Raw genomic sequence first — 14068 nt, 5'->3', positions numbered from 1 at the left:
CAGACCAGTGCCTCTCAGCCTGCATACCCCATCATTAGCGCCTTCTCCAGGTCAGAGACAGGCCTCACTTGCTGCTGTCCCTGCCCTGCAGAGAGAGAGTGCCCAGGCATGCTTGCTAAATGAACGAGAGACGACCCCTCACTCCATCCCTTAGCACTGACCTGTCTTCTAAATGGAAATGGCAACCAAAGCTAACAGACGCTTCAAGCCTGGTCCCTTGGCCTGTGCAACCTGGTGTCCAGATCACTCCTGTTCACCTTTGAGATCAGAGCTCCAGATCACTTCTTTAGTGAACCCTTCCTGACACCCTCTTTCCCCATCAGGCTAAGTCTTTCGTTTTATATTCTCATAGCATAAAGCCAAATCCTCCATGGTACCTGTCCAAGTCCACGATTATTTATTTATGTGCTTACATGACTGTCTGTCTTCCCACTTGGAAAGAGGCCACATCTGTTCTGCTTACCAGCATCTCTAGTGCCCAGCTCAATGCCTGGAACATAATCAGAACTTAATAGTCAGCTGCTGAACAAATCAAAGCCAAAGGCCTTCCTTTTTTTTTTTTTAAATCTAATAAGGATGCAAGAAGGGGCATTTATTTATCCAGTAGTTGAGCCTCACTATGTGCAGTATTCTTTGCTAGGCTTTAATGATACAAAAATATACACAGATCAGGATATGCAAACTCCACAAGGGCAGGAACTCTGTGCACTGTGAAACTCCTAATGCCTGGCACACAGGAAGCATGAAAATACTTAATGAAGAGACACAGCTCCCACCCTTAAAAGTCCAGGGTTCATTTTGTCTGTCTCTTACTTCCACCACTGCAGTTTTAACTAAATTCAAGAAAAACAGAAGTGATGGAATAAGCCCCTGAGCTCCAAATCACACCCACTGTTGGCTGACTCCCATCAGAAGGCTGTAGAAGTCACAGTTTCACACATTTGCCCTCCAAGAAGGTTAAATTTGAAATCTATTTAAATGTACTTTCAAGGAGGAAAAAATTCTAATCATTTCCTGGGCTAAGGCTAAATCTGCAATTTAGGTAAAACCAACTGTATACCTCATCTCAATTAGTACAAGATTCTTAACACTGTTTGAGACGGCATCACTTTTAATATCCCCTGAGAGCCAAGGTTCCCACTAAAAAGCACAGATGCTAACTCCACCCCCACCTTGCTCCCAGCAACAAAACATTCTACATACCATTTCAGAACGCTCATGGGCTCCCCTGAGGCCCATCCATAGTCCCAGGTTAAGAAACCCTGAATTAGAGAGAAGGTGGACACTTGGAACATGCCAGTTGGATATTTTGGTAGAAGTTAAAAAAAAAAAAAAAAAAAATTCAGCCTAAAACACCTTTTCCTTGGTCACTCACTTGTCATTAATCTGTCATAGGAAGTGGATAAGGTTCTCTCTTAAAACACGTGCTACTTGCCTTGGGAAAGCTGGCCCCTGACCAGCCCCTGGAATAGGCAGGGATGTCCTGGCCCATGCTGCTGGCCTGGGTGGGAGGGAGACAGAACTACTGGGCACCTAGAGCGTGTACTGAGCAAGCTTGAGTCCTGACTCCACCGATGACTAACTGTGTGACTGAGGGCAAGCTACCTTATCTCAGCCTCAGCGTCCTCATCTGTGAAAACCCCAACTGTCCTTATGAGAAGTGCTGTTGTGAGGATCAAATGATATAATGCACATAAAGAGCTGAGAAGAGTACCTGGCACACAGTGAAGTCTTTTAAATAAAGAGTTGCTATGACTTCTTATTATCATCTGCATCCTTGCCCTGAATCTGAGGCAGCCACCTTCTGAACATGTGCTGCAAACAGGAAGCCATTCAAACAATGTCCATTTAACACAGAAGAGTAGAAACAGGCTGCTTGTGGGAAACAGGAGCTCAGTTTAAAGTTCGGCTCAGAGGCCCCTGCAAAGGTCAGAATCCCTGCTGGGCTGCACTCAGAAAACCCAGCGCAGGAGAGAGCCTGGAGGCTAGCAGCTCTGCACGACAGGGGTGGAGCTATGCTGTGTGGGTGAGTGGGTACACAGGAAGAGTCTGGTACATGAAGGAGCTCCTGACCCCAGAGTCCTCACTGCTAAACAAAGAATTCTGACACAAGCCCATCTTCCCTTTTCAGTTAGTGAATAAAAGAACCTGAGATTTACGTAGGACTTTCAACCTAACCTCTACGCCTACTATTTTCTTTAATCCTCCAAGTAACTTTCTGAGATGGGTGCAGCAGGGATCCTCACCCTCACTGCTGTAGGGAGCAGTGAGGACCCCCCACTGCACGCCCTGGGGAATGGAGCCCTACTCAGGTAAAGTGACTTGTCTGAAGTAAAAGACCCAGTCTGTTCAGTCGCAGTGCCAGCATAAGAAAACAAATCTGGGGTGGTTCTTGTTTCTTATTCCTCTCTGTAGCTGAGCTCAGTGTATTCTTGGCATAGAAGACAATCTACAAATGCTTGTTGATATGAACTGACTTAAGGAAAGCAGATACCTGGGCAGAGGACATCAAAACCTGGTGGGCCAGAAGAGCACTGGTGTGTCACAGAGCAGCTGCGATGTTAAAGGCATCACCTTATTTCTTTCTCTACAACCCCTTGTGCTAACCTACCTAAGACAAAGCAGAGGCAGAACCAGGCTGACAGCCAAGGTCGGTGGGACTCCAATGCCTGCACTTAAAACCACTTGAAACAAATCAACATTCTATTTAATTTCTGAGCCTTTTTATTTAATTTGTTCAAACAGTTTAGACTCAAACTCCCTCAAAAATTACTAAATAGAATTAGGCATCCTTGTTCTACCATCAGAGTATTTTTCTAAAGTGCAATCAGCAAGTTATTAGCAGAGGACTCAAACATAGATAAGTACCAAAGGAGAGAAACTTATTAAAATAAGAAGGTGGTAACCACTGCTACCCTTTCAATAATCAGCAAACTTCAGGGTTCACTGCAGAGAAAGAGTAACCACTCAGAAGCTTCCTCATGAAATCCAATTCTAAAAGGTAGAACAAGCAAAGACATAAAACTAGCCTGGTCGAGTTACACTGAAAATGGCACTCAGCGACCGTGTACAAAAGGTAAGTTTCAACACTGACACAGAGACTGAGTTATTCATCATGATATGACAAGTATCGCCAAAAATGGACCTACAGAAGTGGCTCCTGACTCATTCATTCACTCCCCCAGGCACAGTAAAGCACAATGATGATAAGCACTGACTTCAGAGTCTGAAATTCCCGGGATCTAATCTCAACACCATCCCTTACTAACTTTGTGCTGGCTGGGAGTTTTCTTCAATTTTCTAAGCTTCAGTATACACATCTATAAAATGACCTCACATAGGGCCTCTAAGGATTAATTCACGATGTGTAGATACTATGCAAGGCTTCTGTGAACATATCAAGAAAAAAGACCAATAAAGTCACTATAAACACAGATCTTAAAACCCAAACACACATTAACTACACAAATGATTTAAGCAGAGAATGAAGTTCAAACTAAATACTGCTTTTAGCTCATGATTAAAAACACACCCTGAATGCAAATACTCCTAAATGCCAAAGAGTCTTCTGTTTCTCCAAATGGCAAATGGTTAGGATTATATAATTGAGAGATATTACTACTTGCAATAATATCTTTTCTCACAGGTAGTTTGAAGTCTAGCATTTTCACTTTATGTTTGAAACAACAAATTTCAATGAAGCAGTGGTTCAGAAATTCCATTTCACATTAGGCAGGATTCTACAGAACAAGGATCAAGTCTTTCTTCTTGATCTAAGAAACCCACAGAGCCATCTCTTTTGGCATGGTTCTTGCTTCTTCTAAGCCTCACTTACTGGACTTATTTTAAAAAATTCCATTATAGACACATGAAGAAACAGTTGCTCCTACATATTTCTGGAGTCAAAAACTTAAAAGACCTAATTTATTTTTTTCCCATTTCCCCCCGCTAAATATGATGCATGGGTTGCCAGGCTCCTAGGACCATTCTCGATCTTCTGGAACAATGTAAATTGAAATTGCTTTTAGATCTTGTATCATAAGTGGAAGCAATTTTTTCTGTCTCAGCTCACTGACCCATGGAGGGAGAGAAATTCAATAGACAGTTAAATGAGCTGATGTATGTGGTTAAATTTAAGATAAAGAGCAGGGGATCTATAACTCCTCAAGAAATTTAAAAAAATTCAGTCTCATAATAAACTAAGAAGAAAGAAGAAAGGGCAGGAAAGAAAGAAAAAAAGAGAGGCAAGTAAAGACAGATACAGAGCAAGATTTACAGAGACAAGGAAGACACAGAGCACAGAGAATGCAGACTGTGTGGGCAGCAGACCCACCTTGTGGCCACTTAAGATACTGCCACACCAAACTCCGTTCCTGTCGCCTTTGGCAAAAAGAGGCCATGCAACTGGCTGTCAGAAGACCCTAGTTCCAATGGGGCTTTTGTCACTGCCCAGTCAGTATCAGTTGGGTAAGTCACTTGGCTTCTATAAGCCTGTTTCCATGCTTGACTTGCCCTTCACACCTCACAGGGTACTGTGAGGAACCAATGATATTCTTACAGAATCTATACAAATATTGGAAATTACAACATTGCAACTGCTAAAACACAAAAGACAACAAGAGTCTCCTGGACTAGCATGGGAGGTAAAGCATTCCCAATTCCCATCTTAATCAGGAAGTACAACTGAGAAAAGGGAGTCACAACTTTGCTTTTACATTAAAAAATAATGGAATGGGATTGAATGAGTTACAGAGACAATATTTCCTTTCTAAATTTATACCAAGAAACTCAAAAGCTAGTTTCCAAACCATTCACATGGTAGGAATCCCCTTTCCTATGTCCAGAGGGTCTCTAAACTGCCCAAAGGTCCTATTCACTCACTGTGCCCCCCACCCCAGGCCCTCCCTGTCATGCAGTCCACACAATGCAGGGTTCATCACTGAACTTGACAATGATTTTTTTTATTTTTGAGTACACAGATTATCACTGTGACTGAAGTCTTTTGCCAATAATTGGCTATTGCCTGTATCTGCTCTAATATTATTTGGTATTAAGTATAGCTGCAAGAGTAAAACTAATAATCATCACTAACTCAACTGTACATACCATACCCCACCTTTTAGCAGAAAAGCTCATTCTCTCATGTCCTGGTGAATCTGCAGGTTTTCCAGGATAAGTCAGTTTCAAGAAAAAATTACTATTCTTCTCACCTGAAGCCATATGCAAGTAGGGAAAATCATCCAAAGTGTACCCTAACCATGTAGAGAGCTTTCCAGGACCAAAAGGAATTTTGTATCTAAGCAAATAATAATGTGAGCTGTGCGGGCTTGTTGACTTTAATTTCTTGGAAGCATAGGCAAGGAAAAAAAGACATCAGACACCTCCCATCTGGACTTGGGAAATAAAGAATCCATATATTATTAATGTGTTTCAAGCTAATGAAAACACAAAAGGTAAACCTTCGGCTAGATCTATTTTTAAGACTTGCCCAAATATCCATGTTAACACTTCTTTGTAAAACACTTGGAAGAAACTCAACAGAAAAGTCACTTATTCACTTGTCCAACCAATATTTATATGTCAGATCCTGTTCTTGTGCTGGGGATTCAGCAATAAACAAAAAAGAGAAAGTGCCCTCTGTCAGAGGCTTAATTCCAGCATGGGTAGAGGGGAACGCAGACAATAATCAAACAAATAATGTTAAGGAGAAATAAGTGAACTGTGGAAAATACAAAAGGATAGGAGATAGGGTGGAAAGAGTTGGGGGAGTGCTACTGTAGACACTGTAATTAGAGAAGGCTTCTCTGGTGACACGTTCACTGAGCCTATGACTTAAGAGGTTTGGGTAAAGCCATGTGGGCATCAAGGAGAACAACATTACAGGCAGAGAGACCAGCCAGTGCAAAGGTCTGAGGAGGGAACAAGCTTCGCATGTAAGGAGGCTGGGGTGTCTGAAGTGGAAAGCATAAGGGGGAAAAGCAGCAGCAGCTGAAACTAGCCTGTCGGAGGGGAGATGGGGCCAAGTCTTGCAGGTCAACTCAAGGACTCTTGAATTTTATTCTGAGATAAGAAGCCATTAGAGTGTTAAGCATGTGAGAGATGAGATCAAGAAGAGTCTAGGTAGAAACCACTGTGGAAGCAGGAGGACCAAGGAAATTACTGGAAAAATGCCAGAAGAGAAGGGAAGAGATGATTAGACTAGGGCATGGGTAAGGAAGGAGTTGAGAAGTGATCAGATTCAGGATGTAGTCTGATGGCAGAGCTTGGATGTGGAGGACGAAGATGTAAAGTGTGAGAAAGAGAGTAGGAGGGGCTGGTATCACGTTTTCAGGTCTGAGCAACCAGGTCCTACAAACAGGAGACAGGGGCACTGAGAAAGGAGCAGGTTTTGGAGGGGAGGGGAAGAAATCATAAGCAAATAAGAGGCAGCACCTTCCTGTATGTAAACCAGGTAGAAAGAGTAGCTCTAAGAAGTTCAGAGCTCACGTGGCTCTGTCCTTTCCACAAAGCCATCATCAGTGTTACTGAAAAGAGTTTGTCTGCTGGAAAATCCAAGAAGGGAATACTCATAGTAGTCGCCATTGTTTCTTGAACCCTTACTCATCACCTGGCATGAAGGTAAACACTGTACACACACTGTGTTAATCCTCACATGTGAAAACACTCATCACAGCACCTGGCACATGGTAAAATACCACTACATGTTAACCATGGGACTTGTTAAGTATGTAGCATTTAAATTTAATAACTTTAATGACTGATTTCTGGAAGTTCTATTTCCTTTTTTTGTTGTTCAAATCCCCCATTCACTTTACATCAGGATTCCTACCATTTCTCAGTCTAACAGGTAGTTTTACGTATTCTTGCTTTTATAAACAGGCCATTCCAAAGTCCTAGCTTTATGCAGAGACTCAGTTTCAGCTGCCTCCGGAAGGCCCCAAATCATGTCATAACTTCATGAGCATTAATAATCCTAACACACAGTTTGGTCCCACATTCCCTTGGGATGCTCTTTTATTATCACACACATGAGCTTTAAGCAACTTTGTTTCAGGCACCTGGACATTTCTCCTTTTTCTTTCAAGTTCATCCAGGTATTTAAACATTTCTTGGGTCATACTTTATTTGGCATCTCCGAATGTTTAAAGAAGGGTAGCCTGAACTAGCTCACTATGACATATAACCAGAACCAGAAGTCCAATAATACCTTACAGATGAGGAAACGGTGCCTTAAATAGGTCTGTGCTCTATGCAGCAGACAGTGAAGCTTCTCTCCTGACACAGAGGTTACAGTTTTACCCTCTGGAGTCACACCAAATAAACGTGACAGTCAGCCTTTTATGCACCCTATAAGCATCTCAATACAGCTATTTATTCTGTCTTCCATTTGCCTCCATCCTTCACATTCCAAACTAAACTCCCTCAATTATTTTTTCTTCTTTAAAAACAAAACTTTCATAACATGAACACGAGGAGATTCCTTTTTTTCAAACCTTAAAATAATACAAATCATAAATGCTCCACTGGAAGCGATAAACAGTGAATGGGTTTCCTTCATGTATTATTATTTTCATTTTAGGGAATTTATGTCCACAACAACAAAAACTGAAAGTTAAAGGATGACACAATACAAATCATGAAACCTGAGTTCTGCCACTAACTAGCTATACAAAATTAGGGGGCTTTGTGCTTTGGTTTGTCTTCAAAATTGGAATAATAATTCTTTCCCTAGAGTTCAAAATGGGGAAAGCAATGAGATTAATTCATAGGCTGTAATATATATGAAACAATTTAGAAAATTATACAATACAAAGGAAAACATTATTAATGTGCTATAAATGTTGACAGTTTTATCAGGAAGAGTGAGACACTAACAAAATAATCTACATTAATGCAAAAATGACTTTACCTTCATGTTGCAAGCTAGTTCCATTAGTTTTTTTGCATTTTCTTCTGAGCGGTATCTCTTAGGAAGCTGAACCCTGAAGAATTTCAGGGCACCTTCAAAGTCTGTCAGTAGCAAGTCATCTTTGGAAGTCTTGAAGAAAGAAGAAAACACAACCATGTACAGAAAAGAAGCTTTTTTGCTATAAAGATGCTCAAGAAGTATTTCATAATCCCAGCACCTTTATAATCCCCAGAAGGTAACTCTGTAGCCTTTGCTAGAGCTGCGTGCATGTGTCCACTGTCAGGGACAGTGCTAGAGCACAGCGGCTACTTACGATGAGATCAGAAATGCCAGATAGCCCAGCTTACAAACAAGTGTGCACTGTACCTTTAATAACCCAAGGGCGACGTTAAATATAACACTTATTCCCTAAAAGAGAAAACAGAGAAAACATTTTCAGTGTTTAGAACTGGACTAACTATTAAGCTATTTGTCTTCAGAATAGCCCGCAATTTTAGAGAGATTGTAAAAACTTGAATAAAGAAATGGAGTATCTTGAAAATATTTTGGAAAATAAAAATTACAGGGCCACCAATGAAAAACTAAAGGTAGACCCAGTTTCCCATTCTTCTGAGAGAAGGGCTTTTCTACAGCTATTTTGACAGTTCAAGAATGCTTTCCAAAGTATACTATGCTTCCAAACTAAAAGATTAGTCATAAAATTGTGATCCCTCGTGAAATAACGCCTGGTGTCTCTTCCACTGCCCACTCGAAGGACAACAATCACCCTGTCCAGGAGTCCTATGTCCCAGAAATGAATCTGCTCAGGGTTCCCTCCAACCTGCCTTTCTTCATCTAATCATTCTAGGAGTGCTGGGGCAAAGGACAGCTGAGGGGAGGCACCAACATCTGCTGACCAAGTTAAACTTTAAAAGTTTCTGGGCCTCAGTTTCTATAACTAATAGTCTCCCAATGGTTTTCTGAGCTAATTAGCTCAGAAAGTTTAAGTTACTCAGCCTGTCACCAGACCCACAGTAATTACTTAATAGTTGTTTATAACAGTGAAAAACTAGATAAAGGTTTGCGATTAGGAATTGGTTACATAAATTACGATCTATCCAAAGAATGGAATATCTGACAGTAAGTAAGAGTAATGGTATATTTCTGGAATGCTGTTTTCTTATGTTTCAAGCTAGACAGAAGATACAGATTTTTAAATGGATTTTTGTATGTTTTAAATATGGGATAATTAAACAAAAAGGAGGATGGTACAGATGTATGTGTCTATAGATATTCAAGTATGAGATAAAAATAAGTTACTGAATAGCATATAAGCATAGTCATATTTTATATGCATATAAAGTCATAATATATATACCATATGAAAAAACTGTTCCACACAGAACTTACACATACACATATATGAAAACACACAAAAAAAGGCTGAAAGAATACACATTAAATGTTAAAAGTAGTTTTCCTTTAGACTGGGATCAGAAGTATTTTCACATCATTTTGCTTATACTTTCTATAACAAACATGTATTATTTTTGAAATTAGCTTTTTCTTCTTAGGCACACCCTCCAAAACCTAAGACTAAGCTGTGGCAAAGACTGTTATTTACTATAACATCTATTTTCTTTTAGTAATAGACTCTCAAGTTTAAGAAAATTTCTAGGCAGCTTAAAAAAAAATTATCCTTAGCAGCTAGGGATATGTGGTCATGTACCTAAGTTCTGGCCAACAAGAGGTTAAGTGGAAATGCAGGTGGAAATTCCAGGAAGTGTCTTTTAAAAGAGGGGGCACACCTCCTCCGAACCCCTAAACTTCCTAGCTTAAATAAAGAGATAGTGTTTGGACCACTCATCAGCCATACAGAACAGAGCTGCACTCTGGGCAAGGCAGTTACTGCCTGTGACACAGGAGGGAAACCACCAACAAAAGCTTAAGTGCTGTGGCCTCTGATACGCACCTCACATAAAAGCAGGTCGATGATATGGAAGACCATGTACAGAGGGAACTTCGCAGTGAAGAGCGTAAGAAACCACTGGGAGGCATACATGTGCGCTTCAAGGCTTATGTCCAGGAAGTGGTTGTACAGGTCAGGGATGTACTCCTGAAACAGCAGACTGATTAGCTTTATGCACATATGCAGCTGTTTAACTCTCACTCAGGAGGCTCATAAATCTGCCAACAATAGGTCAAAAATGTCATATATTTGTGTTTTTATAAAAACTGAAAAAGTGCTCAGAAGAACACTTATCATCTGGTATGAGACTGGCACTGGACTCTCATTTTCAGTTCACAAAGCAGCTCTGAAGAGGAATCCCCACTTGGTGACAAGTATCTGAAAGGACAGTTTTTCTAAGTTATGAAATGTTTGGCAAAGTTTGTTTCACTTTTGTTAGGAGATTCCCAACCAGTCAGCTTCAGAGCCTTGGTAAGTATTTCTAGACTGAGTTTGCTGTGTTAAAATAAAGGCTCCTACACCCATCTGATCTTCTGGGTGTTTATGAGACTGAAAACCTGGCTCACACCCATCAGGTTAACACCTTATTAATCTTGGCATCATTATTACATGGAGAGAAATGAAATACACTAAACCTGATCCTGGATGGCTAAGGAATCACTACTGCTCCTTGGCACCATTTCCTCAATCCTGTTCTTCCCAGTCCTGCACCCTTATCGGCAAATGCAAGCTGGATTCTCTTTTTACCTGCATGAGGCGCTCCAACTGGTAAAATTTGCAATGCAAATCTTCAAAGTTTTGTTTGAAAAGTTCCCTGAGACCATAGTCAAACATGATCTTGACCAGAACACTGAATGCTTGTTCCTCAGGCATCTGTAACAGGGAAAGAGGGAATGGGTGGGAGGATCAAAAATACATACAGAAGTTTTCTCAGTATGTAAAATTCATCCCTAAACTCTCTTATTTGAATACTAGGAAATTTAGTGGTATGCAGTAACTCAGATCTCAGTTGTGTTATGTTTTATAACATTCATTCTTTCAACCAGGAAATATTTAATAATGCCTACTCTATGTCAGACACTGTTGCTGTCCTTGAGGAGCCTCTCATACAATTAATAACTAAATCTCCTACAATAACTAAAATGAATTAGAAAGATCAGTGGGAACACAAGAACAAAAAAGACTGAGTATTCCAGAGGGAGCTAGGAATAGGCTTTAGAGGGAGGACAGGATTTGAACTGAGTAAGAATAGGCCTACTACACGAGTATATGTTTCACCTTCCCCAAATCACGAGACCTTTGTTAAATCATTTTACCTCCTTAACTGTGAATTCATTTCAGTAAAAATGTTCTTCTTCCTCATTGTTGCTAAAAACATGGCTAGTTACAGAAGAACCTTATGTATTCTAATATTTGGAGTAATGCTTCAGGTATTATAGTAACGCTTGCAGTAACACTTAAGATACTACAAAAAGCTTCCCTCACTTCACTTCTATTTACAAACGCTACCACTTATATATCTTCCGTAACTTTACGGAAAAATATCTTCTTGAGAACTTGGCAAATGTCTAGTTTTCAAAATATAAAAAGAACACTGGAAATATTTAAGGCATGATGTGACCACAGCAAGCTTCTCAAATGTCAGGAAGGTGAATGGGTTTCTGTTGAAGACGACGACGACGGTGGGCTGAGCAAAGAAACTGGGAATAAAGCAAAGCTAAAGAGCAAATCAGACTAAGTAGTGAAATGAGAAAAGGATAGCAAATCATTGTTGGAAAGGTAAGGGCTTCAGGGGCAAAGGACCAGACCTTTGAGGTCTTTATCATCAAGACAACTTCACTCTTCACTCGCTGAGGGAGACATGGCCTGCCTAGAGTGACATTTCTGATGTTACGCAGCACATGTGCCCCTGCTCTGAATCAAACACTTATTTTAAACACAATGGCAAGCAGCATAGAGTTCAAACCAAGATACTGGGGATTTGATCGGGAAACTCATTTTAAAAGTGTTGTGGTACTTAAATGGGGATAAATGTCCTTGCACTAAAGTTGAGAACAAAGACAAACCATACAGACTTGGTGAGACTCTGAGATATTAAAGTATGATGAAAACAACAAAACAAAAATTTAAAACTTGACCTCCTGATGCAGTGTTAATCAGCTTGAAGGTGAGAATCATTTCACAATGCATAGTATATCAAATCATCACATTTTACACTTTATATACACAATTTTAATTTGTCAATTACATGTAAATAAGACTGGGGGAAAAAAACTTGACTTTTTCTTTATCAATGTCATAGCTTTGTCAAATTTTTGCATGCCTACCAATACCAAGCAGCTAGGTTCATAGCAAGAAGATGTAAAGTGGTTTTGTTACACTTGTATTACAACCTACACAAAATGGATTAAACCTCTTCCAACAACTTCCTCTCCTTAGAGAAACAAAATCTAGACTGCGTGGCCTGGCCTCCACAGCTCTCCTTCAAATCGGTCTTGGCCTCTCTAGCTCCCTCCCCCCCACTCCCCATGGCTCCTGATGCTCCGGTCACACTGCCCTTCTTTCAGTTCTTTCCAGATGCCAAGTTTTCCCCATTGCAGGGTTTCTATATACTATACTCGGAGAAGGCACTGGCACCCCACTCCAGTACTCTTGCCTGGAAAATCCCATGGCCGGAGGAGCCTGGTGGGCTGCAGTCCATGGGATCGCTAAGAGTCGGACACAACTGAGTAACTTCACTTTCGCTTTTCACTTTCATGCATTGGAGAAGGAAATGGCAACCCACTCCAGTGTTCTTGCCTGGAGAATCCCAGGGACGGGGGAGCCTGGTGGGCTGCCGTCTACGGGGTCACACAGAGTCAGACATGACTGAAGCGACTTAGCAGCAGCATATATTATACTATTCTCTTTGCCGGGAATGCGCTACTCTCCACTCTAGTTCTCAAAATAGTTCTATTATTTTTAGAACAATGTTTAAAGAAAGTTAAATGATACAGAAAAGTACAAAAGAGAATGGATGCCCCTTCTCCTTTTTCAGGGTTCCTGTTAGAGGTACCTTGCCAGAGAAGTCTGTAAATGAGGCTTCCTTGTTATTATCCTGTATCACACTTTTCACTGTACCTTCACAGAGCCACTGAAATTAACAATGACATACATGCACTGCTTTTTTGCCTACAACTAGCTCTGCATCCACAAGGACTGGGCCATAGTTACTTGATTCACTCCTGATGTCTATCTAGCACAGTTCAAACCATAACAGGTGCTCAAAAACTCCCCTACCATCATCTATGGGGTATTTTTGCCAAACATTTTAACTTGAATCATGAGGAAATGATCAGACAAATCAAGAATTTGGGATGTCTTACAAGGCTTGAATTTTCCAAATTGTCAATGGCATGGGACACACAAAAAGGCAAAGAGGACAGTTTAGATTAAAAATAAAAAGCAATGACAATCAAATGCGATGTTTGAATCTTTACTGATCTGGGTTAGGGAAAAAAGAGCTAAAAGGATTTCACTGAGTGAACAGGGAAACTGAATGTGGACTGTGGGTAAGACATGCTGACTTGTCAGATCTGCCTGTGATACTCTGGTTAGGTCCTCAGGAGACACATACACAAGTATTTAGGAGTGGAATACTTTGATATTTGCTACTTATATTATCCAAAAGTAATTTCAAAAAATTCTTCCATAAAAATATAAAACACCCGTGGTTCTGTGTGTGTGAAAAAGGAAGGAAAAGAGATGCAGAGAAGGCAGTGTGGAAGAATAATGAACTGATAAATTAAGTCAAGTGTATACAGGTGTTCACCTTAACAATTTTTCAATTCTGTTGTGGATTTAAAGAAACACTAAGAAGAGGGAGGATAAAGGTCTTTGCTGAATGAATGAATAAAATGGCACGGAAGCAAGCCAACTTTGCCGTTCTAGCCCAATACATAAATCTCAAAGCAAAGACTGATGACAGCGGCTACTTTAGAGAAGATAAAACGTCCTCAAAGGGTTTAACCAAGACTAAAGTCTATCCAATTATCCTAGTAATAAAAAAAGTTCTGCCCTTGTACCAATTTTCAACACTGTCATTTATTTTTACCATGTTTCTCTCCCATGATGACATTATATTAAGAAAAAGGTTTCCGGATATAGGAGTTAACACTCATGCACTAGAGTCTGCCCAAAGGCAATACAAAGCCGTGATCAAGTCTGAGGCA

General features: G+C 40.4%; 1 protein-coding gene across 7 annotated transcripts in view; it reads right to left on the bottom strand.

Moving 5' to 3' along the window:
- RABGAP1 (RAB GTPase activating protein 1) overlaps positions 1-14068 on the bottom strand; it is a 169183-nt gene that overhangs the window by 20432 nt on the left and 134683 nt on the right. For all 7 annotated transcript variants that reach the window (XM_070798118.1, XM_070798119.1, XM_070798117.1 and 4 more), the window contains 4 exons: positions 10605-10730; positions 9861-10004; positions 8276-8317; positions 7910-8038 (listed from right to left, as the gene is read on the bottom strand). In XM_070798118.1, the coding sequence (XP_070654219.1) occupies positions 7910-8038; positions 8276-8317; positions 9861-10004; positions 10605-10730 (441 nt within the window). The remainder of the gene's footprint in view (positions 1-7909; positions 8039-8275; positions 8318-9860; positions 10005-10604; positions 10731-14068) is intronic.

The sequence above is a fragment of the Bos indicus genome, chromosome 11, assembly GCF_029378745.1.
Source record: "Bos indicus isolate NIAB-ARS_2022 breed Sahiwal x Tharparkar chromosome 11, NIAB-ARS_B.indTharparkar_mat_pri_1.0, whole genome shotgun sequence".
Lineage (NCBI taxonomy): Eukaryota > Metazoa > Chordata > Mammalia > Artiodactyla > Bovidae > Bos > Bos indicus.
Note: the sequence above shows the minus strand (reverse complement) of the source record. Positions and strands in the feature narration are given on the sequence as shown.